General features: G+C 38.1%; 1 protein-coding gene across 1 annotated transcript in view; it reads right to left on the bottom strand.

The window, feature by feature from the left end:
• LOC118882389 (cytochrome P450 2C18-like) overlaps positions 1-26,394 on the bottom strand; it is a 65,112-nt gene that overhangs the window by 18,149 nt on the left and 20,569 nt on the right. The window contains 3 exon segments of the mRNA XM_036828065.1: positions 4,374-4,515; positions 12,521-12,708; positions 21,045-21,186. Coding sequence (XP_036683960.1) covers positions 4,374-4,515; positions 12,521-12,708; positions 21,045-21,186 — 472 coding nt within the window.

A 26,394-nucleotide genomic window follows, 5' to 3' on the forward strand; every position in this document is an offset into this window, starting at 1 on the left:
TAAAGATAATTTCACTGGATACATAAATCAAAGTTGGTGGGGTTTTTTTCTTTTAAATATTTCAAATATTTCACTCCACTCTCTTTCTGCTTGCATAGATTTTGAAGAGAATCCCAGTATAATTCTTATCCTGTTCCTCTGTAGGTAAGATGTTTTCTTCCTCTGGCTTCTCTCAGATATTTTCTTTGTCTTTATATTCTGCATTTGAATATGATGTGCCTACATGTAGACTTTGGGGTATTTTTCCTACTTGATGTTCTCTGAGTTTCCTGAATCTGCGGCATGGTGTCTGACATTAATTTTGGGAAATTCTCTGAAATTACTGCTCAAATATTTCTTCTGTAGATCTATTTGCTTTTAAACAATTGTTTTAATTGAAGCATAACATACATTGAGAAAAATACACATGTTCTAAATGTGCACGTCAACACACTAACACAATGTGAATATTTCTGTGTAATCAAGACACAGATCATAAAAAAAGAATTTCATAATTTATTTTTTCCACTGTACTGTTATGGACATTTCAGTTTCTCCTGGTGTGGCGCTACTTTTATTGGTGCTGTTACGTGCATCCCTATACATACCTTCTTCATATCCCAGTGTATTACATTTCTGTTAATTACGTAACTACAAGTGAAACTGCTGGACATGCATGTGTTTACTTCCAATAAATACTGCCAAATAATTGTCCAAATGGTTGAACCAATTTACAGTTTTACCCTGAGAATGCCAATTGTTTCGCTTTCTTGCCAACACTTAGTATAATTTTTTTTTATTTTAACCATGCTGATGGCTATACAAGAATATCTCATTAAAATTTTAATTTGCATTTCCATGAAGCTTAACGTTGCTGAGCACTTTTTCAGATGTCCACTGGCAATAATGAGTCTTCACAGGTGAAAAACTAGTTTATTTTGAATATAAGCCAATATTTAGCTTCATACATTTTTTTAAACAAATACAAGTCTCAGAGAGAAAACTCGGTAGTATGTACAAAGAATTATTTTACTTTGAACCATTTGAGGGTAAATTGCTGACCTGATTCCAAAGACCTGAATTACTATAGTAAATGTTTCCTTAAAAGAAGGCAAATCCCCTATGTAACTATAATAAAACCTTCAAAATCAAGAAATTAATACCGATGCAGTAGAAATTTCTAATTCTCATTTCCACTGGCGTTTCAGGGATAAGTCCCAAAGATATTCTTTATCTCCCAGTTGCCTACACTTCGGAGATGTCATTAGACTAAAAACTTCACAATCATAGCATCATATTGCCATCACTTATGTTAAGTATAAAACAATGTGTGATGGAATGTAGAAAAACATAGAATCTCATGACTCCTTCTAGGGATTCTGTTCTTGTTCAGAGAGAAAAGAGTAACACTTAGAACACATGATTAGAAATATGAAAACATAGGTTAATATTTGACTGTAAGTTTGAAACACAAAGTAATGTGAACGTTTCATATCTTTATTTGGTGTTCACGGTAACACCAAACCAGAGGGATGAATTCCAACACTTATTGTTCATTACTCCCAACTGCTGATCTCACTATTCCCCTACAGGTTGGAGCTGCTCGTGGACACAATTTCTCTCATTTTCAAATCCAAACCTCAAGTAAGTCTAGGTGACACTCAGCAAAAAGAGTTTTTCTGCCCTCTTCCCCTTTGTCCCTCTCCGTGCTTATCATTATGAGGACAAGCATGCTCTCTTTGGACTCCATTTTCTATCATTTCTTACCTGCATTAGGTACAAAAGAAGGAAAGTCTGAGACTGGCTCAGCAAATACTGACGCTTTTTATTTCGAACACGTGGAGGACAAATGGCCATGTATTGGCTTACACGAATCATTCCACTCTGTTTCACAGTGATAACATAGTACCAACTCTTAGGTAAGTATGAGCACATGTGGCAGTCAGTACAAGTGTTACAGGATATAAAGACAGCACATACATCTGTGCAGTAAAACTCAGTAAACTTTTTTTTTTAAAACTATTTCTAATGTACTTTCTTTTTTTAATTAGGGAGGAGTTTTACTATTTTTATTTATTTATTTTATTTTTGGCTGTGTTGGGTCTTCGTTTCTGTGCGAGGGCTTTCTCTAGTTGTGGCAAGTGGGGGCCACTCTTCATCGCGGTGCGCAGGCCTCTCACTATCGCGGCCTCTCTTGTTGCGGAGCACAGGCTCCAGACGCGCAGGCTCAGTAATTGTGGCTCACGGGCCTAGTTGCTCTGCGGCATGTAGGATCCTCCCAGACCAGGGCTCGAACCCGCGTCCCCTGCATTAGCAGGCAGATTCTCAACCACTGCGCCACCAGGGAAGCCCAGTAAACTTTCTTTTAATGGAGGTTGGAGATTTGCTGGATATTGAGAGAATGTGGAGATATGAGATGGGAGGTCAGAGAGAGCATCCCTGGTAGCGAGGAGGAGGTGACTGACGCCCCAGAGGAGAGTGAGTTACAGACAACAGCACAGCAGCAGCCGGATAGCCTGCCCTTCATCACACAGGAATGAAGCAGAGCTGGTATGAGGGCGGAACACGGCCAAACCCACTAGAAATTGGGGTGGTGTTGATGTCCTTTGGGTCAACCACAGATTTCAGGGTAAATTTCTGTAAAATGCTGGTCAGGAATAAAAACAGCTCCATGCGGACCAGGCCTTCTCCCATACAATTTTGTTTTCCCAAAAATAACACACATAGGGTATCTATTCCTTGAACACTGTGTTTTGAACTGTCACAAAATATAAGAATGACTGAACAGATGGTGGGCTGGAAGGATGGTTAGATAGGCAGATGGACAGAAGGACAGACACACTCGCTATTCACCTAATATCTTCATGGGAACCTTTCATTCAACAAATATTTATTGAGTGTCAGCTCTACATCAAGCACTTCATCATGCATTCCCACATTATAACTGCTCTTTTCCATTTCCAATTTCCATTAATCTTTGTAGAAACACCCCCACTCTGCTTGTCCAGATGAGTTGAAAGAAGAAGGACTGAGAGGAGGGAACTCATATATATGTGTTTCCCCTTCTACCTCTGGCACAAAATTCAGCCAAAGGTTTTTTTTCCTTCATGTGCTTTCAAAATCACATGTCTAAATGTGTCACTCTCCCACTTGAAAATATTAAATGTCACTCCCATCTGTTTCATGAGATGAGGTCCAAATGGGTTGAGCTGGCCCTTTACATCCTGTTCCCAGCATGATGCTCCGTATCATTCCGTCCATTCTTCATACCATCTACTCTCAACGCTAGCCATATCCACTCTTCATCAATCTCCAACACACCATGAAGTTCCTAGCTTTGTCTTGTGCTGTTCCATTTGGTTAAGATGCATTTCTCTTACCCCTCCTTCACCTTCAAGCATCAATCACCTTGAATCATAATTCTCTATTTATTTTTCTGCTATGCTAAAATATGTGCTTTTGAAGGGAAGACTCGGTCCTCGACACCTTGGTATATACAGAGCAAGACCCAAAGCAGGCATCAAAAGCCATCAAATACATGAAGGTGAGTCCGTGGCCAGAGACTCAGCACACACTGTAGCTGTGGGGACCCAATATCCAAGACTTAGATCATGAGTGGAGGAAGATCACGGTGCTCTGGAAGCACTGCAGAGTATCCTGCCGCATTCCCAAGAACTCCCTGACACTGCAGTTGGCAGGTTCTGACCTTCTCAATCTAGAGGAAATGTCCTGCTCCTGTGAAAGTGCCCTGCCCTCTCTCCTTACCTTGCTCCTGTGAGGCAGCTCAAATTCGCTTTCTTCTGTTCGAACGTTCCTTATTCCATTTTATGCCTCACTGTGGCGAATGAGTGAGCAGAAAACAGGCAGCTTCCCCTTCTGGTCTCATGAGCAGCCTGTGCTTTCCTCTCTCACAGCACTATTCAATGTTCTCTTTACTAATCTGTTTCCCTAACTAGGATGTGAGCCACTTTGGTGCCCATTCTGTGCTTGTGGATACTTTTAACCCCAGAGCTCAGCCTGCGGAGTCAGGGGTATCACATAGCAAATACTCAAACTTATGAACTTATGTACATTTCTGATGGCAGCCAAGGAAAGTCTAAATGAGTTTCACCTGCTCAGAGGCGCTCTTAGGTAGCTCAGTGATACAGCTAGAGGCATAATTCAATCAACCTATTTTCTAGCTTTCTCGCTTTGGAAGAACTGGGTCACCTCCCTGAAGTTCCAATACTGCGGATGTATGGTGAGGGGAGGAAGCGCATGGGTGTTGGGAGTGGTGCTCGTGATCATGGACAAAGAGCCTTTCTACCAGCCCCAGGGTGGGCATCATTAAGTTCCAACCAATTCCAGAAAGGTGTCTTGTTCCCTAAGTACCTAAGGAAATTCATTTTTATTACCTGCTGAGAAAGCCATGAAGTAGTCACTCTTCTTAAAGTTGCCACTCTCATCCAGGAAGTGGACTGGGTCAAACACCTCTGGGTTGGGGAATTCTTTGTCATCATGTAGCACAGAACTCAGCAATGTTACTATAGTCGTGCCCTGGAATGAAAGATGAAGATAAATGAATGATAAAGAAGTCGTGGAGCGGTAGAAATGTTACAAGTCATTTAGTGCCATCTTTTGATCTAGAGATGAGGAGTCCCAGGTCCAAAGAAGGGCAGCGGCAATTCCAGACAGACAGACCAAGTAATAAACAGGGATGAGTTTAAGACCAGTGGCAGCGATGTTACTAAAGTGGCCTCCAATAGCATTTGAAGTACTGAGTACTTGGTTACTTGGGTGCTAGATTTCAGAATCCCCTTTACCTATCACAATGTTTGGACACTGCTGTCTGGATCCCACCCTTGGCTCTATTTCAACATTTCAGCTTTCTTACATCTCATTTGTGGATTATAGTTTAAAATGGAAGCCTCTGAGGGCTCTTGAAAAGTCAGAAAAATTTGGAATCTGTTTATAGGGCTTTTTAAAATAGAGGTCTGATCTGATTAAAAATGGCATCTGGCAAATCCATACAGACAGAGACAGATTAGTGGCCGTCGGGGGCTGGAAGGAGTGAGGAATGGGCAATGACTGCTTAACGGGTGGTGGATTTCCTTTTGCAGTGATGAAAATGTTCTGGAACTAGATAGTAGCTATGGTTGCACAACATTGTGAATGTACTAAATTTCACTGAATTGTACACTTTAAAATAGCTAAAATGGTCATTTTTATGTTATACTTATTTTACTACAGTAAGAAAGAAAATTTTCCCAAGAGGAAAAGTGACTTCTTAGATAATATCAACAAGTACACTAACAACTACTGAGCATTTATCTTTGGGATGAAATTTGTTTCTCTTAATTTTAAAATGTGGGAGGAACACTTAGTTATAGATGAATTCTAGATTAAAAAAACAAAGAGAGATGATAAAATTAGAAAAATTCTCATTTTTCAACAATTCAGGTAAAGATCATCAATTAATGCTAAACCTGTTGGATGAATGATTTGGGAAACAGTATATTCACAAGGTCTTAAAGTACCATGCCATAGATTTTTAATTAATTACCTATGAAAACAGAACCTCAGCAATGGAGAGATATGGCAGATTTCTCCTTAATAAGTGATCACCTTAGCATCACCCATAATGGGATAAGCTGACATTACATGTCTTCAGCCGAAATGTGATGCAATGGGACATACACAACATCACCTAAGTAATTTTCTTGCCAAATACACACAACCGGAATCTAATCTCAAGAAAACAATCACACAAAGCCAGACTGAGGAACGTTTAACATGACAATTGTCCTGGACTCTTCGAAATTGTCAATGTATTAAAATGAAATAAACATAGGAAAAGGAACTGTTCTTGATAACAGGGGAGTAAAGGGGCAGATAATCAAACTAAATACTTGTTCCTTGATTGGACACTAGATGCCCCCTCAAAAAAAGCTACACAAGATATTTTAGGATAATTGAGAAAATGTAATTATAGTATATATATATATATTAGAAAAAAATATTGCATAGATGATAATTCCTTTAGTGTGAATGCTTTTATTGTTATGTAGATAAAGTCCTTGTTCACTTGTTCTTAGAAGATACACACTTAAGTATTTAGGTGTTAAGTGTGATAGATGATAGATAGACAGGTAGTTAAAATATAGATATATACACAATTTCATATATATTTCATATATATATATCCATTGTACATTTAAATACTATTTAAGTTTTAAAATCTTTTAAATTCAAAATTGGGGGTAATTGCACCCCTTAAGTTTATTGTATTTAAGGTCTATAATTTTGTTTTTAAAATTATTGCCTTGTATATTTTAAAACAAATAATACAGGAAAATGTTACTTTAAGATTTTAAAAGCAGGTATATTTTCAGCAAATGGTGCTGGGACAAGTAGATAACCATAAAGAAAAGAAGTGAAATATGATCATTACTTCACTCCATAAGTAAAAATGAACTTTAAATGGATCATAGAGCTAAATATAAACGCTAAAAGTATAAAACTTGAAAAAGAAAAGCATAAATATTTGATAGCATGTGCTGGAAAATAAATGACACAAAAGCCCAACTCATAAGAGAAATAACTGATAAACTGGACTTCATAAAAATTTTAAACTATGCTTTTTTTTTAAACTTCTGCTTCTTGGAAGACATTCTTAGAAATCAAATAAAGAAAGAAAAAGACACAAACCGGGAGTAAACATTTGCAACACTGAGACATGACAAAGGGATTGCATACAAAATATATAAAGAACTGCAATAATTAAATAATAAAGCAAACAACCCAATAAAAAATAGGACTTTGAGCAAACACTATCAGTGAACACATACGAATGGCCAATCAACACATGAAAAGAAGCCAAATATCATTATTCACTGAGAAAATAGAAGTAAAACTAAATGAGATATCACTACACAACCACTTCAGTGTCTAAAATTTAGAGGGTGCGGCGGCAAGTGTTGGGGCGCGGAAGTCGGTGGGCACACAGACGGCGCACCCAGGTTCCATTCAGGGCCAGCGGCCACGTGCTTGCCCGCAACCCGGCCTCTTAGCCACAATGCAAACCGTAAACAACAGTGTGGGGAGGAGCCTTTGCCTCTCGAGCTTTCTTTGCCTAGTCTCCGGCCTCATGACGCCTCAGGCGAAGGGCCGTCTTCCCGCGCCCAGTTCCCGCGGCCGCGCAGGACGCGCAACTGTGCCACCGGCTCCGGAGCTGCGAGCGCTGCCAGCCTGTCGCGCCAGGATGGGGGATGAGCAAGTCGGGCGCTATACCTGGTCCAGGCAGCGCCGCCCCACCTGCCCTGCGCCCTCGAAGGGGAGGCTTGTGTCACAGGCTGGACCACGTCGCACAGCGCCTCGCTGCCGCCAACCCCTAGGCACTCCCTGTGCTGCACAAAAGCGCGTTCGGGGAGGCCACCGCTTCAGCAGTGAGGCCTGCCTCCACCCGCCGTCTGGCCCTGTCTGCGCGGGCTCCGGAGCTGGATTCCAGCCGGGCTGAGCCTCAGCCCGCGCGGGGACTATGGGCACCACCAGCGAGCGGAAAGGGGTGAGGCTCCACGGGGCGGCGCCAAGGTCCCGACCTTTAACCCCTGATCCCCGCCCCACCTTCCACGTGGGGCGAGCCAGACGTCTGACGCGCGCCTGCAAGCCCTTCCACGGAAAAGCGAGTAAACCTCCAGCGTTAGCACACCAGACAATCAGTTCCACCAAGGTTAACAACGATGCTTTAAATGTTTTATTTTTTTCGCTTCAAAAATATTTACAGATTTGAAATCTCTCCCCTTTCGCCCCTACCCATACTCAGGACAAGAGAAACAGAAAGAGGCGTTGAGATGATTGTTCAAAGCCCCCAAGGGCCGGCTTGGCCGGCCATGTGTGCGTGTACATAAATACAGGTGTGTATGTGGGGAGAGGCGTGTACTTGGTTTGGTGTTTTTCTGATTTTTTTTTTTCCCTACCAGTCAATATCGTTCTGGCCAAAACTCCCTTTCCCACCACCACCCAAGAACAGCCCCTCCAACATGGTTTTCAAAACGTATTGGATTGTTTTGGGTAGAACGCAGGTGATCTGGCTGGAGGAATGCCGATAAATACCAGAAACAATCAAAACAAAAAATAGGGCAGAGGCCATAAATAATAATAAATTAAAAATAAAATTTAAGAACACTAACAACGGCAAGTGTTGGAGGGTACCTACCTCCAACAATTGGAACGTTCATATATTGCTAGTAGGAAGGAAAAATGTCACAGCCGTATTAGAAAACAGTTTGGTGGGTATTTTAAATAAAGTTAAACATTTAAGCAACACTCCCACTCCTCGGTATTTACCCAAAAGAGATGAAAATTTATGTCCACACAAAAACCTGTATGCAAATGTTTAAAGCACCTTTATTCAAATAGCCCAAAACTGGAAGCAACCCAAATATCCATCAATTAGTTAATGAATAAACAATTTGTGGCACTCCACATGATGGATTACTCATCGATAAAGAAGAAATAATCCAATGATACATGCAATAACAAGGAGGAATCTCAAACATATTCTGCCACATAAAAAAGAGATAAAGGCATATGTTGATTACAAGTTATTTCATTTATGTCACATTATATTGCACTCCTGAAAAGGCAAAACTGTAGGACCAAAAGCAGATCAGTGGTTACCAAGGGCAAGAACTGGGGGAAATGGATTGTTTGCAAAAGGAGAATAAGGAAACTCTTTGAGATGATGAAAATGTTTTATATCTTAGTTGTGGTGGTAGTTACATAACTTCACATACTGGTCAAAACTCTTTAGACTCTACACTTAGAAAGGTGATTTTTCTTCTACATAACTTATACCGCAAGTAAAAAATAGAGGAATACATTAAGTCACAAAAAGCACATATGGTAAAAAGTAAGTCTCCTTCCCATCTAACTACACAAACTTATTTAGACTTTCCAAAAACAACCATTCCCACCAACTAGCTATATACCTTCCAGAGATATTATGCATATCAGGCAGATAATCCTATATACATTTATGCCACTTATCACTTTCTTCTTTTTTTACCCAATGACAAGCATCCAGTGGATCTTGATTTTTTTCTTTAACTAAAATAAGTTAGGGACTTCCCTGGTGGCGCAGTGGTTAAGAATCTGCCTGCTAATGCAGGGGACATGGGTTCGAGCCCTGGTCCGGGAAGATCCCACGTGTCGTGTAGCAACTAAGCCCGTATGCCACAACTACTGAGCCTGCGCTCTAGAGCCCGCGAGCCACAACTACTGAGCCCGCGTGTTGCAACAAGTGAAGCCCGTGTGCCTAGAGCCTGTGCTCCACAACAAGAGAAGCCACTGCAATGAGAAGCCCGCGCACCGTCACCAGAGAAAGCCCGCGTGCAGCAACAAAGACCAAACGTAGCCAAAAATAAATTAATTAATTAATTTAAAAATAATAATAATTTAGATATTGTCCCATGTCAACACATATACAACTGCCTTATCATGCTACATAATATAAATGTGCCATTGCACTACTAATGAACATTTAGATAGCTCAAAATATTTTTTCATTACAAGCAATGATGCAAGGATGAATTTTTTGGGCATTCCTTCATTAGCACTTGTAGTAGATTCTAAGAATTATAATTCTTACATTATAAGATAGCATATTTTATTTTTTAATAGATATTGCCAAAATGTGCCCCCCAAAAAAGATGTATTATTTATAATCCTGCCAGTGGCACTTGAAAGTACTTGTTTACACATATCCTCTCTAATAAAGGGTTTTCTCAGCCTTTGACTTCATCACAACTGATATATGAAAATAGTGTCTCATAGTTTTAGTTTGTATTTTGCATGTTACCTGGTTTAATTCTTGCAACATTTTGAGGTAAACAAGGTTAGTTTTATCAACAGTTCACAAATGTCTTCAGCAGGACATGAATATTCACATAAAGTAGCATAAATAAGGACTATAGATTCACTTCAGTTCAAGTAAGGTTTTGACCACCAAATGAAATTGCATCAAACTTATATTTGTTTTCAATTTTCCAGGTTTTTAGTATTGCAGAATTAAGGAGGAGGGATTTCTAAACCCACGTTACAGGAAAAAAAAAAAAACTTAGATCAGCTCTAACACAGTAGCTTTCAGTGATCCATGGCTACGTATATTTAAAGTAGAGCTAATCAAAAGTAAATAAAATTTAAAATTCAGTTCCTCAGTTGCACTGATCACATTTCAGGCACCCACTGGGCACATGTGGCTAGTGGCTACCACATGGGACAACGCAGATATGCACAATTCCCTCTTCCCCAGAAGATAGCAATTGTAATTTCAACCTTAATAAACTCACGATCCTTTTCCCCTCAAAGTAGACTTTTCAGTCATCTTATTTTTATGTACAATAACATATGCAGGCTTCAAATGGCAGTAACTTGTAGGATACCAACTAGAAAGTCTGAATAAACATAGAAACCAAGTGTTAGAAAGCACTGGAAAGCTGCAGACAAAAATTAGTCTCCAGATTCCAGAGACAGAAGAAACTTGGAAAGGTAAACTGGCATCTACAGTCAATATTTGACTGTGTTAATATCCAATTCTGAAACAGGAGGTGTTATATAATTCTGTCCGCCTAGTGAAGGAAAGATGAACACTTTCTGGAAGAAGATAAACATCACCTGAGACTGCATTTTTTTTCTTATGCAATATCTGAGCTTAAGCAAAACTTATCAGGTACAGAGAAGACAGAACTAAGCAAACACCAAAAGAAAAGAAAAGGAGGCAATTATATATATATAATAAAAATATACCCATAATATGGAAAGTTACCCACCTTATTTTATGAGGCCAGCATTACCTTGATATCAGAAGTCTGATTAAAAATTCTTTGAGAAAGAGTAATTGCAGACCAGTCTCTTGTGAATATAAATACAAATGTTCTCAATAAAATGTAGCAAACCAAATTGAGCTTTTTATATATGAGAGACAGACACAGACCCCGACAGAGAGACAGAGAGAATAAAATATATGCCATATAAACAAATGCAGAGAATACATTTGGTCAAATTTTGTACACACGTTTATGAAAAAATTATACAGATTGCGAAGAGCAGGGGACGGGAAAATGGGGAGTTTCTAATCAATGGGTATAAAGTGGTTGCCGGGGGTTTGGGGGAGAGAGGGATGAAGATACAGAACACAGAGGATTTCTAGAGCAGTGAAACTACTCTATATGATACCACAATGATGGATACATGTCATTATACACTTGCCCAAACTCATAGAATGTACAACATCAAGAGTGAACCCTAATGAAAATGATGAACTTTGGATGCTAATGATGTGCCAATACAGGCTCATCAACGGTAAAAAATACACCACTCTGGTAGAGGATATTGACAATGGGTGAGGCTATCTACGCATGTGTCGAGGCAGGGAGTATATAGGAAATCTCTGTATCTTCAGCTTAATATTGCTGTGAACCCAAAACTGCTCTTAAAAAATAAAGTTCATCCCAAAATATCATACAAAAATAAGATTAGGAATATTTCCCTGATCTGCTTTTTTTAATATTTACAAAAATATACATAAAATATCATTCTCAATGATGAGATATTAAGCCCTCACCTCTTCCTGGATATCATAAATTAAACAATGGCCACTATCACCACTTCTGTTCAACACTATCCTGGAAATCCTGCCAGTGTGATAATGCAATAAAGAAAATTAAAGTCATGAGAATTGGAAGATAAAGAATAAAACAAATATTAAACCAGGTGGCAAAATTGTGTATACAAAAATTACAAATCAATCCACAAATTATTAGCAATGATAAATGAATTTGGAAAGGTTGCTAGATATAAGGTCATCAAAATAAAATCAAATATATTTCCATATAGCAAAAAAGTGGAAAAGGCATTTTTAAAATTATACAATGTAGGGACTTCCTTGGTGGTCCAGGGGTTGAGACTCCGCACTTCCAATGCAAGGGGCGCGGGTTTGATCCCTGGTCCGGGAACTAAGATCCCACATGCACCGTGGCATGACCAAAAAATAAAAAACAAAAACAAAATAAAATTATACAATGTATAATAACATCAGAAATATTATTTATCTGAGAAAAACATAACAGATGTGCAAGCCACTGTACTGAAAACAAAACAGCACTGAAAAATTAAAGAAAGCCCAAATCAATTGTATCTGTGAATTGAAAGATTCAACATGTCAAGATGTCAATTCTTTCCAAACTGATTTAATATCAACCTGATAAAAATCATAGCTGAGTGTTTTGGGTAATTGACAAATGGATACTAAAATTTATCTGGAAATGTAAACTGCTAAGAGTAGCCGAAACAATATTAAAGAAGCAGAACAAATTTGGGAGACTTAGCCAGATAATCAAGATCTGTCATAAAGATTTATAGCCACAAATTGGAAACAACACAAAACCCATCAGGCTACCCCACGCATGACTTTTGCAATTCTCTCATCTTAAGGATTGCAACCACACTGTGAATATGGGAACTTCAAGAGCATTGAGGTCACAGCAGGAGAAACAAATCTTACCCTGGGGAGGAAATAGTTTCTGAATTTAACGTCACGGGTCACTGCATGGGGCAGGTTGGTGGGGATAAGGTCACTGTATCTCTGGATCTCATGCACCACAGCATCCATGTAGGGCATGTGGCTCCTGTCCTGCATGCAGGGACTCTGGTGTCTGCCAATCACACAGTCAATCTCTTTCTGGACTTTAGCTGATAAGACACAAGTGCGACTGACGGAAAAACAGGAAAATACATACCACATTTGCATACCAATTCAGAGTTACATAAAGCTCTGTGAAGGTGTTCCAACATCATTATAATCAATTATACGCCCAGAAGGACACCTAGACATACAGAGTGAGTTGCCATAATATAGGTACAAATGACTTTCATACAAGCTAGGCTTTGAGATAAATCTGTGCACACCTATATATTAGCATACAGGATCATTAATACAAATAGAAATTATGAAATGCTTCAAATATAAATATTACATTATTAACTCAAGAAATTACTGTCCTCGCAGAAAGAAAAACAGGAATCAAGTATTAATTTCATTTTAAAAATCAAATTCTGTAACTGATGTATATGTATGTATGGTTTGTGTGACTGTACATGTGTTGTGTGTGTATTTATTTGCAACTTTCAATGCTATCTTCTTTAATCCTCATACTCCCCAAAGGTGGCCACTTTGAAACATTCTAGCAGTTTCTTATGAAATTTAAATTTCATATTTCTAAATAATTACTAGGGCTCCCCTGGTGGTGCAGTGCTTAAAGAATCCGCCTGCCAATGCAGGGGACACGGGTTCGAGCCCTGGTCCGGGAAGATCCCACATGCCGCGGAACAACTAAGCCTGCGCACCACAACTACTGAGCCTGCGCTCTAGAGCCTGCAAGCCACAACTACTGAGCCCACGTGCCTAGAGCCCATGCTCTGCAACAAGAGAAGCCACCGCAATGAGAAGCCTTCTCACCGCAAGGAAGAGTAGCCCCCACTCGCCACAACTAGAGAAAGCCTGCACACAGCAATGAAAACTCAATGCAGCCAAAAATAAATAAATAAATAAATAAAATAAATTTATTTTAAAAATTACTACTTTTATTTCCTGATTTATCCATTTTTAGACAATGGCTAACATACTCAATGGTGAGGGCTAACATACTCAACGAACGGTGAGGGGAGTGACATCAGCATTACAGCAGTGTGAGAAACTCCCTTTGTCCCTACCTTCAATCTACAACCAGTTAAACGTCCATAACTCAACAAAGGGAACTCTGCCCAACTTTCTGGTAAGTGAATGAGGGCTTACATCTCAACCAACACCCCATACAAAATAAGTACCCACAAACAGATACATACACACACACACACACACACACACACACACAAAGCTTCCCCTCACTCAATTTTCCCCAATATATTTATATCACAATTTTTTATTAAATCACTATTCATTGTTTATATCATTATGACTATGTAAATACTGTACAAGTAAGACAACTATGATTATGTTGACTCTTTTGTACATTCTTGGTCTTTTAACACGTATTTCAATTCCTAATTTTTAGATGCCAATTTAGAACTATGGCAAATGCTCAGGCAGATGTTTCAAACTCTTAGTAATTAATTTTCTAATTACTGGGAAGCCTCAATTTATCATTTCTCTTTTGTTCTTGGTGTCTCCTCTCCCATCTGCTTTATCCACCGAGTCCATTTTGAAATAGATGTTTTCTAAACCTTGTGCCCAGCACCCTCTCTGAAAAAACCTCCATTTTCCTACATGAGATCTCCTGACTCTTCAGGAATAATTCTCATTTGTAATTAATTTATCATCATTTCAATGGGGTTCTGACCTAGAAAAACATAATTTGCTTAAAGATAATTTTTTTAATTTTTAAAAAAATTGTTCATAAAAGTTAAAACTATTGACCTGAAAAGAAATTCTTATGGCAAACACCATTTTTCTGGACTCAGACTTCTGGAATAATAAAATTCCTTTTGAAGTGTGACATAAGTACAAAAAAAGAAAATTACAGGCCAATATTCCTGATGAACATAGATGCAAAAATTCTCAACAAAATGCTAGCAAACTGAATACAAGAGCACGTTAGAAGGATCACACACCATGATTAAGCCGGATTTATCCTTGAGATATATGGGTGGTTCAAAATATGCAAAACAATAAATATGATGCACCACATTAACAGAATAAAGGATAAAAATCATACTGTCATCTCAATAGATGCAGAAAAAACAGTGGACAAAATTTAACATCCTTTCATGATAAAAACTCCTCCCAACAAATTATGTATAGAAGGAATGTATCTCAACAAAATAAAGGAATGTATCTCAACGTATATGACAAGCCCAGGGCTAACATACTCAATGGTGAGGGGAGTGACATCAGCATTACAGCAGTGTGAGACACTCTCTTTGTCCCCACCTTCAGTCTACAACCAGTTAAACGTCCATAACTGAACAAAGGGAACTCTGCCCAACACACGAGGATGCCAGAGAATTCCACAAATCTCTACATTTAAAGGTGGGTGGATTGGAACACATAGAGGAGGCAGAATGGAGGCAACAGGTGAGGCAATGCCTGAGATCCTGGCACCCAGCCATGGCATCTAAGCCCACAGCCCCAGAGAATCCAGGAGTAGCAGGGGGGGCATTGCACACAATTCTGACCTCCCAGTCACAACAGCACCCACAGCCACAGGGAACTGAGAAGTGGCAGCAGGACCTGTGACTCTGTCCCCTCAGCTGTGGAAGCACCTGCAACTCTGGACCCCCACCCTCCCGCCCACAGCAGCAGCACTCATGAACCTGAAAACCCCTAATGCAGCAGAGGTGACCATAGCTCCAACTGCCCTCCAACTCCCACCCTCCCCCCTCGGCAGTGAAGCCCACAGCCCAGACGACCCTGGACAAGGTGCCTGCCGTTCTGTTGCCCCAGGTGGCAATGCCAGCAATAGCAGTGACACCAGCAACAGCAAAGCACCAGTGACAATGAGGCATAAGTAGTGACAATGAGCACACCGAACAACACCTCTGGCAAAGGCAGTGGGGTGGAAAGTGCCAATTCTCAAATATAGCCAGAGGCAGCTGAAGTAAGAGAAACCAAAAACGTGTGCTATAGTGTCATCTACTGAAAACAAACAAACAAAAAGGCCTCCAATTACAAACCTGTTGAATTGTTAGAAACAAGTTTAAGAGAAAGACAAAACACCTTTACCTAATGAAGAAAGGTGTTTGCTACTTCAAATGCACCAGTAGAAGAACAACTCATCAAGCACCATCGTAACAATGGCATAAAAATTCTCCAGAAGCCAAACTGAAAATCACAGAATATTGAGATCTAACTGATAGACAACTCAAGAGAGCTGTCGTGAAGAAACTCAAACTCAACATGATAGAGCAAAACTCAGACAGGCAGTTCAATGAGCTAAGGAATGAAATTAATGAATAGAAAGACCACCTTACCAAAGAGACTGAAACATTAAAGAAGAAAAATCTGGAGCTAAAGCATGCAATAAATGAGATGAAGAACACATTATAAAGCAGGCGTCCCCAACCCCTGGGCCACCTGTTAGGAATCGGGCCACACAACAGGAAGTGAGTGGTGGGCCAGTAAGCGAAGCTTCATCTGCCAATCCCCATTGCTCCCCATCGCTCACATTACTGCCTGAACCATCACCCACCGCCCCCGTTCGTGGAAAAACTGTCTTCCACAAAACCTGTCCCTAATGCCAAAAAGGTTGGGGACCGCTGTTATAAAGCACTGGAAATAGGGCACCCCATGGAAGAGAGTATTAGGGAGCCCGAAGATAGAAATCTAGACATGATTCTGGTTGAAGAGGAGAGAGAAATAAGGTGTTAAAAAAAACTGAAGAAATTCTAAAAGAACTATTGGAATCCATTAGGAAGGACAACATAAGGATGATGGGTATCCCACAAGGAGAAGAGAGGGAGAAGGGAACAGAGAGTTCATTTAAAGAAATAATAACTGAGAACTTCCTAAACCTGGGAAAGGAACTGGATATACAAGTACATGAAGCTGAGAGATCACCTAATTACCTCAATGCAAAAAGACCTTCTCCAAGACACATTATATTAAAACTGCCAAAAGTCAATGACAAAGAAATCCCCATATGCTGTTGGTGGAAATGTAAACTGGTTCAGCCACTATGGAAAAGAGTATGGAGATTTCTAATGAAATTAAGAATAGAACTACTATAGGATCCAGCTATTTCATTTCTGGGTATTTATACAAAAAGTATGAAAACACTAATTTAAAAAGATATATGCACCCCTATGTTCACTGCAGCATTAAAACAGCCAAGATATGGAAACAACCTATGTAGCCATAAACAGATGAATGGATAAAGATGATGTGGTATATATACAATGCAATACTACTCAGTGAAAGAAAGAGAGAAAGAAAGAAAGAAAGAAAGAAAGAAAGAAAGGAAGGAAGGAAGGAAGGAAGGAAGGAAGGAAGGAAGGAAAGGAGGAAGGAGGGAGGGAGGGAGGGAGGGAGAAAGGAAGGAAAGAAAGAATGAAATCTTGCCATTTGCAACATGGGTAGACCTTGAGGGTATTATGCTAAGTGAAATGAGCCATTCAGAGAAAGACAAATATGTATCGTTCCATTCACATGTGGAATATACAAACAAACAAACAAAACAAAAACAAAAACATAGATACACAGAACAGAGTAGTGGTTACCAGAAGGGAAGCAGAGTGGAGGGAGGGCAAGATGGGTAAAGGGTGTCAACTGTATGGTGAACGGATGGAAACTAAACTTTTGGTGGTGAGCACACTGCAGTGTATACAAAATGTGATGTTTTACACATGGAACATATATAATGTTATAAACCAATGTTACCTCAATAAAGCATTTAATTTTAAAATAAATAAATAAGTAAAGGGAAGGGTGGATGGTTAAACAAAAAAAAGGTAAATGCTATAAGCTATTCTTTTTGTTTTTAAGAGGTAAAATATATTAGCTGTATAACTGTATTTATTTTAAACCATTTATAATTTTTAATGAATACTGGAGACCAAATGAAATGTATAGCATAATGTTTTTAATCCACTGTGAGTGGGAAACAAACAGTACATGAAATTATGACCCCACCATTTTGTTCCTGCTCTTTTGAGCCAGAACCTTTTAACTCTCAGTTTATTAAGGAATATTTTAACCCAATTATACCAACATGGATGGATTTTTATCAAAAGGTGTTTTCTGATATTATTCCAATTAAGCAAATATAATTCTTTGATTAATATTACTATAAACTATTCTTCTAAGATCAGGAACCAGACAAGGATGCCTACTCTCCTCACTTTTATTTAACATAGTACTAAAAGTCCTAGCCAAAGCAATTAGACAAGAAAAATAAAGGCATCCATTCTGTAAAGGAAGAAGTTAAATTGTCTTTATTTACAATGATAGGATCTTATATATAGAAAATCCTAAAGACTACACCAAAAACTGTTAGAACTAATAAACAAATTCAGTAAAATAGCAAGATACAACTCAGTGTATAGAAATCAGTTATGTTTCTATAGGCTAACAATGAACTATCTGAGACAGAAATGATAAAAATAATCTACTTATAAAACCATCAAAAAGAATAGAACACTTAGTAATAAATTTGACCAAAGAGGTGAAAGATCTGTACATCAGAAACTATAAAACACTGATTAAAAAGAATTGAAGAGAACACAAATAAAAAGATATCCTGCAGTCATGGATTAGAATGAATATTCTCTAAATGTCCATATTACCTAAAGCAATCTACTGATTCAATGTAATCCTTATCAAAATTCTGATGACATTTTCACCGAAATAGAAAAAGAAATCTTAAAATTCATATGGAACCACAAAAAAACCTTGAACAAACCAAACAATCTTGAGAAAGAAAAACAAAGCTGGAGGCACCACACTTTCTGATTTTAAACTATATTACAAAGATACAGTAATAAAAACAGTAGAATACTGGCACAAAAACAGACACATAGATCAATGGAACATAATGAATACAGCAGAAATACAGATGGTCCCCAACTTATGACAGTACCATTTACGGTTTTTTCCACTTTACAATGGTAGAAAAGCCATATGCATTGAGTAGAAACTGTACTTGGAATTTTGAATTTTGGTCCTTTCTTAGACTATCAATATGCAGTATGATACTCTCTCATAATGCTGGGTGGCAGCAGCAAGCCACAGCTCCCAGTCAGCCATGCAATCATGAGGATAAACAACCAATACATTTACAGCCACATTCTGTACCCATACAACTATTCTGTTTCTCACTTTCAGTACAGTATTCAATAAATTACATGAGATATTCAATGTTTATAATAAAATAAACTTTGTGGCAGGTGATTTTGCCCAACTATAGACTAATGTATGTGTTCTGAGCATGTTTAAGGTAGGCTAAACTAAACTATGCTATTTAGTCGGTTAGATGTATTAAGCACATTTTTGACATATAACATTTTCAACTTAAAATGGGTTCACTGGGATGTAACCCCATTGTAAGTTGAGAAAGATCTGTAAATCCATGTATCTACAGTCAACTCTCTTTGACAAGGGTGCCAAGAATACACAGTGGGAAAATGATAGTCTCTTCAATAAATGGTGCTGGGAAAACTGGATATTCACATACAAAAGAATATAATTTGATCCTTATCTTACACCATTCATAAAAATTAATTCAAAATGGATTAAAGACTTAAATGTAAGACCTCAAATCATAAAACTCCTCATAAAAAACATAGGGGAAAAGTTCCTTGACATGGTCTTGGCAATAATTTTTCATATGACACCAAACACACAGGCAAAAAGCAAAAATAAACAAGTAAGACTACATCAGTATAAAAAAGCTTCTACACAGGAAAAGGAACAATCAACAAAATGAAAAGGCAACCTACAGAATGGGAGAAAATATTTGTGAACCATGTATCTGACAAGGTGTTAATATCCAAATTATATAAGGAACTCAAACAACTCAATAGCTAATAATAATAACAGTAATAATAACCCAATTAAAATGGGCAAAAGACCTGAATAAACATTTTTCCAAAGAAGATGTACAAATGGCCAACAGGTATACGAAAAGGTACTCAACATAGGGAAATGAGATCTCACCATACACCTGTTAGTATGGCTATTACCAAAAAGACAAGAGGTAACAAGTATTAGTGAGGATGTGGAAAAAAGGAAACCCTTATACACTGTTGATGGAAATGTAAACTGGTACAGCCATCATGGAAAACAGCATAAAAGTTCTTCAAAAAATCAAAAATAGAACTACCATATGATCCAGCAATTTCACTTCTGGGTATATATCCAAAGGAAATGAAATCAGTATCTCAAAGAGATATCTGCATTATTATTCACAATAGCCAAGATATGGAAACAACCTAAGTGTCTATCAATGGATAAATAGATAAAGAAAAGATGATGTATACAACAGAATATTATTCAGCCAATAAAGGTGAAAATCCTGCCATCTGCAACAACGTGAATGAACCTGGAGGATATTATGCTAAGAAAAAGTAAGCCAGACACAAAAAGACAAATACTGCATGATCTAACTTACATGTGAAATATAAAAAAGTCAAACTCATAGAAACAAAGAGTGGAGGAGTGGTTGTCAGAGGCTGGGGTGGGGGAAATGGGGAGATGTTGGTCAAAGGGTACAAACTTTCAGTTATAAGATGAACAAGTTCTGGGGATCTAAAGTATCAATACAACATGGTGACCATAGTTAACAATGTTGTATTGTATACTTGAACTTTGCTAAGAGTAGTTAATTAGCTTGATTGTGGAAATCATTTCACAATTTGATTTCACAATATGAAATCATCATGTTGTACACCTTAAATATATAAATTTATATTTGTTCATTATATCTCAATAAAATGGTAAAAACTAAAGTTGTTCAAAAAGGGAAAAAATTCCTTTAGGCACTTCTTTTGTCTAAATAGCATATATCTTTTTCTAAATCTAACCTTGTAAAGAACTTTCCAGACTGTGGAAATTTTCTCAGCCTTTCTTACCAAATTTCTAGAATTTATGCTATACTTCAACAAATATAGTTCCCATCTTCCCTACCCTAGCATTAGAATGCTGAATATTCAGAATAAGGAAAGATTTCTGCAAAAACATACCTACCATTCAAAGTGGACTCTTCTTAAGAAAACTAATATTCAATCCTAGGCCAATTTATGCTGGCTGTGCCTGCTGCAAATCCCTTCCCATGAAGTCCAGACACGTATCCAGAATTTTTTATTGATGAAACCCATAGCTTTACTGTCTTTGCTACTGCTCACACTGTCTTCACTTTTCTCAGTCCTTCTCCCCTGTTGTACAAATTTGTCTCACTTTTAACCTTTTTTAAATATTTTAATTTTAAACTTATAGCTGGTGGCACAGAAATTTCAAAAATAAAGCTTCTCTAAGAGAAATAAGATGGAGGACCCAATATCTTCTCTGAAATTCACTCTGCCCACCATCTTGCTCATACCTGTGACCTCTCGGTACTTTAGCAGGAGGAGGAGCCCATATCTCAGTATGGTGTTCGTTTTCTCTGTCCCAGCTCCAAACAAATCAGTTACAGCGGCTATCAAGTTTTCAAAAGTAAACTCCATCTGTTGATTGTGCTTTTCCTAGGAATTATTTGATGTAATTATCTGATAGTTTGCCAGCATATATAATTACACTCAATCTAAAAAAACACACACTGTTATAAAGCTAAGCAAACTTAGACACTGGAGTGCAGTATTAAAACAACAACAACTGTATGGTATGGCAAAGTGTGTGGATTGGGCTGACACAATCTTCATTACCTACTCCTTATCCCTTGCTTGCCTAAAAATTTCATTCCAAGCCTCTTTTGCAGCTACATTGGCCAAGCAACATACTTCTTACCAATGGCCTACTGATGCCCATTTCTCCCTTTCTCTCTTCATACTCAAAACACAGATATGAAGGTGAAGGTGGTGTAGACGTCATCTTGGAACATGAGTATCTGAGCATGACGATGAAGCCTATATACTTAAGAATGCTGAAGAAAAATGGAAGGCACTTGAGTCCATGATACTTCAGGATTAGCTCTGGACTGCCCAACATGAGACTCTCTCTATGTGAGATAAATAAACCCACTGTTTCTTTAAGCCTTTGTTAATTTTTTTTCTTATTGGTAGGCAAACACAATCTTAATTGATAGAAATGAGCAAATAAGAGCTATATTTTGAAAACCATTATAAGCCAGAATCAAGAGTTTGCAATTCTCTTCTCCCACTGAAGAATTTATGTGGATTCCGTGTTGCCTAAAGACCCATTATGAAGTTGAAAATGTGCAAAAACTAACACGGCAGCACATCCTAGAATAGATTATAGAGAAAGAGAATGGATTCACAAAGACAAAATGGGGCTGGCCACTACTGTATTCCAAGATATGAGGCAATAGGCAACTTGGTCTAGGAAACAAGTGCAGATGCTAAGGGTAAGGAAGTGACTGAATAAAGCTCTCACTAGTCAGAAGTTGGGAGAGTAAAAGCCCTTCACAAGGACAACTAAGGTTGGTTTAGATGAGGGATATATATGATTCAAAATTGAAAATAACAATGGGACAATCTGAAATAATGACTACAGAGGTCATTAACAAACCAAAAAATAATTTCTTCCTATCCAGTCCTCTAGACCAGTACTAATTTAATAAGGCTCTTATAATCCCCAAATGACCTGTGGCATGCCCAATATTATGTAATCCAACACCACTGAGATAGACTTAACCCTATCGACAGTTGTACTTGACAGATAAAAGTAGTCATCCTCATTGGTAACATCAACTTCACACAGTTTCCTAACCTTGTCAACTCAAAATTACTCCAAGGCCAAGAAGGAGAGCAGAGTTCTTATAAACCATTATTACTATTTCCATCTGTTCAAGTGAATTTGAAGCATCAGTGGTTATGTACACATAGCCTATCAAAAGTAAGTTAGCCTGTACAAAACCTTGCTGAAAGAAATTAAAGAAGAACTAAATACATGGAAATACATCCCATGTTCATCTATTGAAAGACTTAGTATTCTTAAGATGGCATTACTCCCGAACTGATCTACAGATTCAACATGATCCATACCAAAATCACTGTTAGCTTCTTTGCAGAAATTGATGAGATTGTCCTAAAATTCATGTGGAAATTTAAGTGACCGAGAATAGATAGAACAATCTTGGAAAGAAGAACAAAATTGGAAGACTCACACTTCCCATATTAAAAATTACAATAAAGCTATGGTAATCAAGATTGTGTGGTACTGGCAAAGAGCAAGATATATAGGCAAGTGGAATAGAATGAGAGTCCAAAAGTAAACCCTTCATATTTACAACTAATTTTCAACAAAGTTGCCAAGATCATTGTATGTGAAAAGAATAGTCTTTTCAACAAATGGTGCTGGGACAACTGGACACCCATATGCAAAAAAATGAAGTTGGACCCATACCTCACACTATTATCAAAAATTGATTTAAAATGGATCATAGACCTAAATATAAGAGCGAAAACTATAAAACTACTAGAAGAAAACTTGGAGGGAATCATCGTGACCTTGGATTAGATAATAGTTTCTTAGATATGACACCAAAAGCACAGGCAACCAAAGAAAAAGATTAATAAATTGGATTTCATGAAATCAAAAATTTTTGAATTTCAAAACACACTATCAAGAAAGTAAAAGGACAGGGACTCCCTGGTGGTCCAGTGGTTAAGACTCCACACTTCCAATGCAGGGGGCGCGGGTTCAATCCTTGGTCAAGGAACTAAGATCCTACATGCCTGCATGGCATGGCCAAAAAATACATAAAATAAAATAAAATAATTTTAAAAAGAAAGTAAAAAGACAACCCGTAAAATGGGACAAAATGTCTGCAAATCATATATCTGATAAGGCACTTATATCTATAACACTGAAGAACTCTTACATCTCAACAATTTAAAAATAAAAACAAAGATAAACAAATAAGACCTAATTAAACTTAAAAGCTTTTGTACAGCAAAGGAAACCATAAACAAGACGAAAAGACAACCCTCAGAATGGGAGAAACTATATGCAAATGAAGCAACTGACAAAGGATCAATCTCCAAAACATACAAACAGCTCATGCAGCTCAATATCAAAAAAACAAACAACCCAATCCAAAAATGGGTGGAAGACCTAAATAGACACTTCTCCAAAGAAGACATACAGATGGCCAACAAACACATGAAATGATGTTCAACATCACTAATTATTAGAGAAATGCAAATCAAAACTACAATGAGGTATCACCACACACCCATCAGAATGGCCATCATTAAAAAATCTACAAACAATAAATGCTGGAGAGGGTGTGGAGAAAAGGGAACCCTCTTGCACTGTCGGTGGGAATGTAAATGGATACAGCCACTATGGAGAACAGTATGGAGGTTCCTTAAAAAACTAAAAATAGAACTACCATATGACCCAGCAATCCCAGTCCTGGACATATACCAGGAGAAAACCATAATTCAAAAAGACACATGCACCCCAATGTTCATTGCAGCACTATTTCCAAGAGCCAGGACATGGAAGCAACCTAAATGTCCATCAACAGAGGAATGGATAAAGTAGATGTGGTACATATATACAATGGAATATTACTCATCCATAAAAAGGAATGAAATTGGGTCATTTGTAGACATGTGGATGGACCTAGAAACTGTCATATATAGTGAAGTAAGTCAGAAAGAGAAAAACAAATATCATATATTAACGCATATATGTGGAATCTAGAAAATGATACAGATGACCTTATTTGCATGGCAGAAATAAAGACACAGGTGTAGAGAACAAATGTATGGGCACCAAGGGGGGAAAAGGGGGGTGGGATGAATGGGGAGATTGGGATTGACATATACACACTATTGATACTCTGTATAAAATAGATAACTAATGAGAACCTACTGTATAGCTCAGGGAACTCTACTCGATACTCCAATAAAAATTAATTTAAAAAAATAGCCAAATTCAAAAATGGGCAAAGGATTGAAATAGACATTTTTCCAAAGAGATATAAATGGCCAACAAGCACATGAAAGATGCTCAACATCATTAGCCATCAGGGAAATGCAAATCAAAACCACAAGGAAAGACCACTTCACACCTACTAGGATGGCTAGAATCTAAAGGACAGATAATTAGAAGTACTGTCAAGGATGTGAATAAATTGTACCCTTCATACACTGCTGATGAGAATATAAAATGGTGCAATTTTATGCATAAGTTTTTTTCTAAGAGTTTTATAGTTTCAGCTCTTACATTAAGTCTTTGATCTGCCACACTTCCTCCAAAGGTTAAATATAAAGTTATCATAGACCCAACAATTCTACCACTAGGTATATACCCAAGAGAAATTAAAACATATGTATACACAAAAACCTGTACACAAATGTCCACAGAAACATTATTCATAATAACCAAAAAACAGACACAACCAAAATGTCCATCAACCAACAAACAGATATATAAAATATGGTATATCCACACTGAAATATCATTCAACCATTTAAAGGAGTGAAGTACTGATATATGATACATCATCAGTGAACCTTGAAAACATTGTTAAGTGAAAGAAGCTAGACACAAAAGATGTTATCATACATATTGTATGAATTATACATATTGTATAATTCCATTAATATGAAATGTCCAGAATAGCAAATCTATAGAGATGGAAAGTAGATTAGTGATGTTTAAAGCTGAGGAGGTTGGGGAGGAATGGGGGTGACTCCTAAAGCATATAGGATTTCTTTTCAAGGTGATAAAAGTGTTCAGAAATTGATTGTGGTGGTAGCTACACAACTCTGTGAAAATGTTGAATTGTACTTAAAACGTGTGAAGGGTATGGTATGTAAATTATACTCAATAAAGATGATATCAAAAAATGTCAGACTCTAAGTACTAGAGTGAAGTCCAGAGAAACAATGTGGGTTTTAAATATAGCACTGAGGAAGCAGCCACTGTTAAATGAAATTACCAGACATCTTAGAGCCTCCTTAGCCCAGGATTAGTGGCGTGGCTTCATAGCATTATGGGAATCCCTCAAATTATGTGCAAAATACCAAGAACTCATATAGGTGCATCTTTCTGGGAAGGCGTCCATATATTTAATCAGATTTTCAAATCAACTGGACCCCAGAAAGTTAAAAATCATTGCCCTAGCAGCAGAGAAGGCAGAGAACAGAAGTAATTCGCTTCTTCCTTCCTCCATTTCTTCAAACCACACCATCTGCTTAACTTCACTCTGTTTGGAACACACGATTTGAGCAGTCCAATTCAAATCCAGGGACAATTCTTTGAAAGTCATCTTCATCAGCATCTTTGGCACCTTGCCATTTTAGCCTACTAACTGATTTCTCATTTCTGCCCAGTGCTACAAAGTGGTTGAATAAAATAATGGTGGCCTCAGGGACTTCCCTGGTGGCCCAGTGGTCAAGAATCCGCCTGCCAAGGCAAGGGGCACGGGTTCGAGCCCTGGTCCGAGAAGATCCCACATGCCACGGAGCAACTAAGCCCATGCGCCAAACTACTGAGCCTGTGCTCTAGAGCCCATGAGCCACAACCACTGAGCCCACATGCCACAACTACTGAAGCGCGCGCGCCTAGAGCCTGTGCTCCGCAACAAGAGAAGCCGCTGCAATGAGAAGCCCGCACACCACAACAAAGAGTAGCCCCTGCTCGCCACAACCAGAGAAAGCCCACATGCAGCAACGAAGACCCATCGCAGCCAAAAATAAATAAATAAAATAAAATAAATAAATTTATAAAAAAAAATAATCGTGGCCTCAAATGAA

The sequence above is a fragment of the Balaenoptera musculus genome, chromosome 16, assembly GCF_009873245.2.
Source record: "Balaenoptera musculus isolate JJ_BM4_2016_0621 chromosome 16, mBalMus1.pri.v3, whole genome shotgun sequence".
NCBI lineage: Eukaryota > Metazoa > Chordata > Mammalia > Artiodactyla > Balaenopteridae > Balaenoptera > Balaenoptera musculus.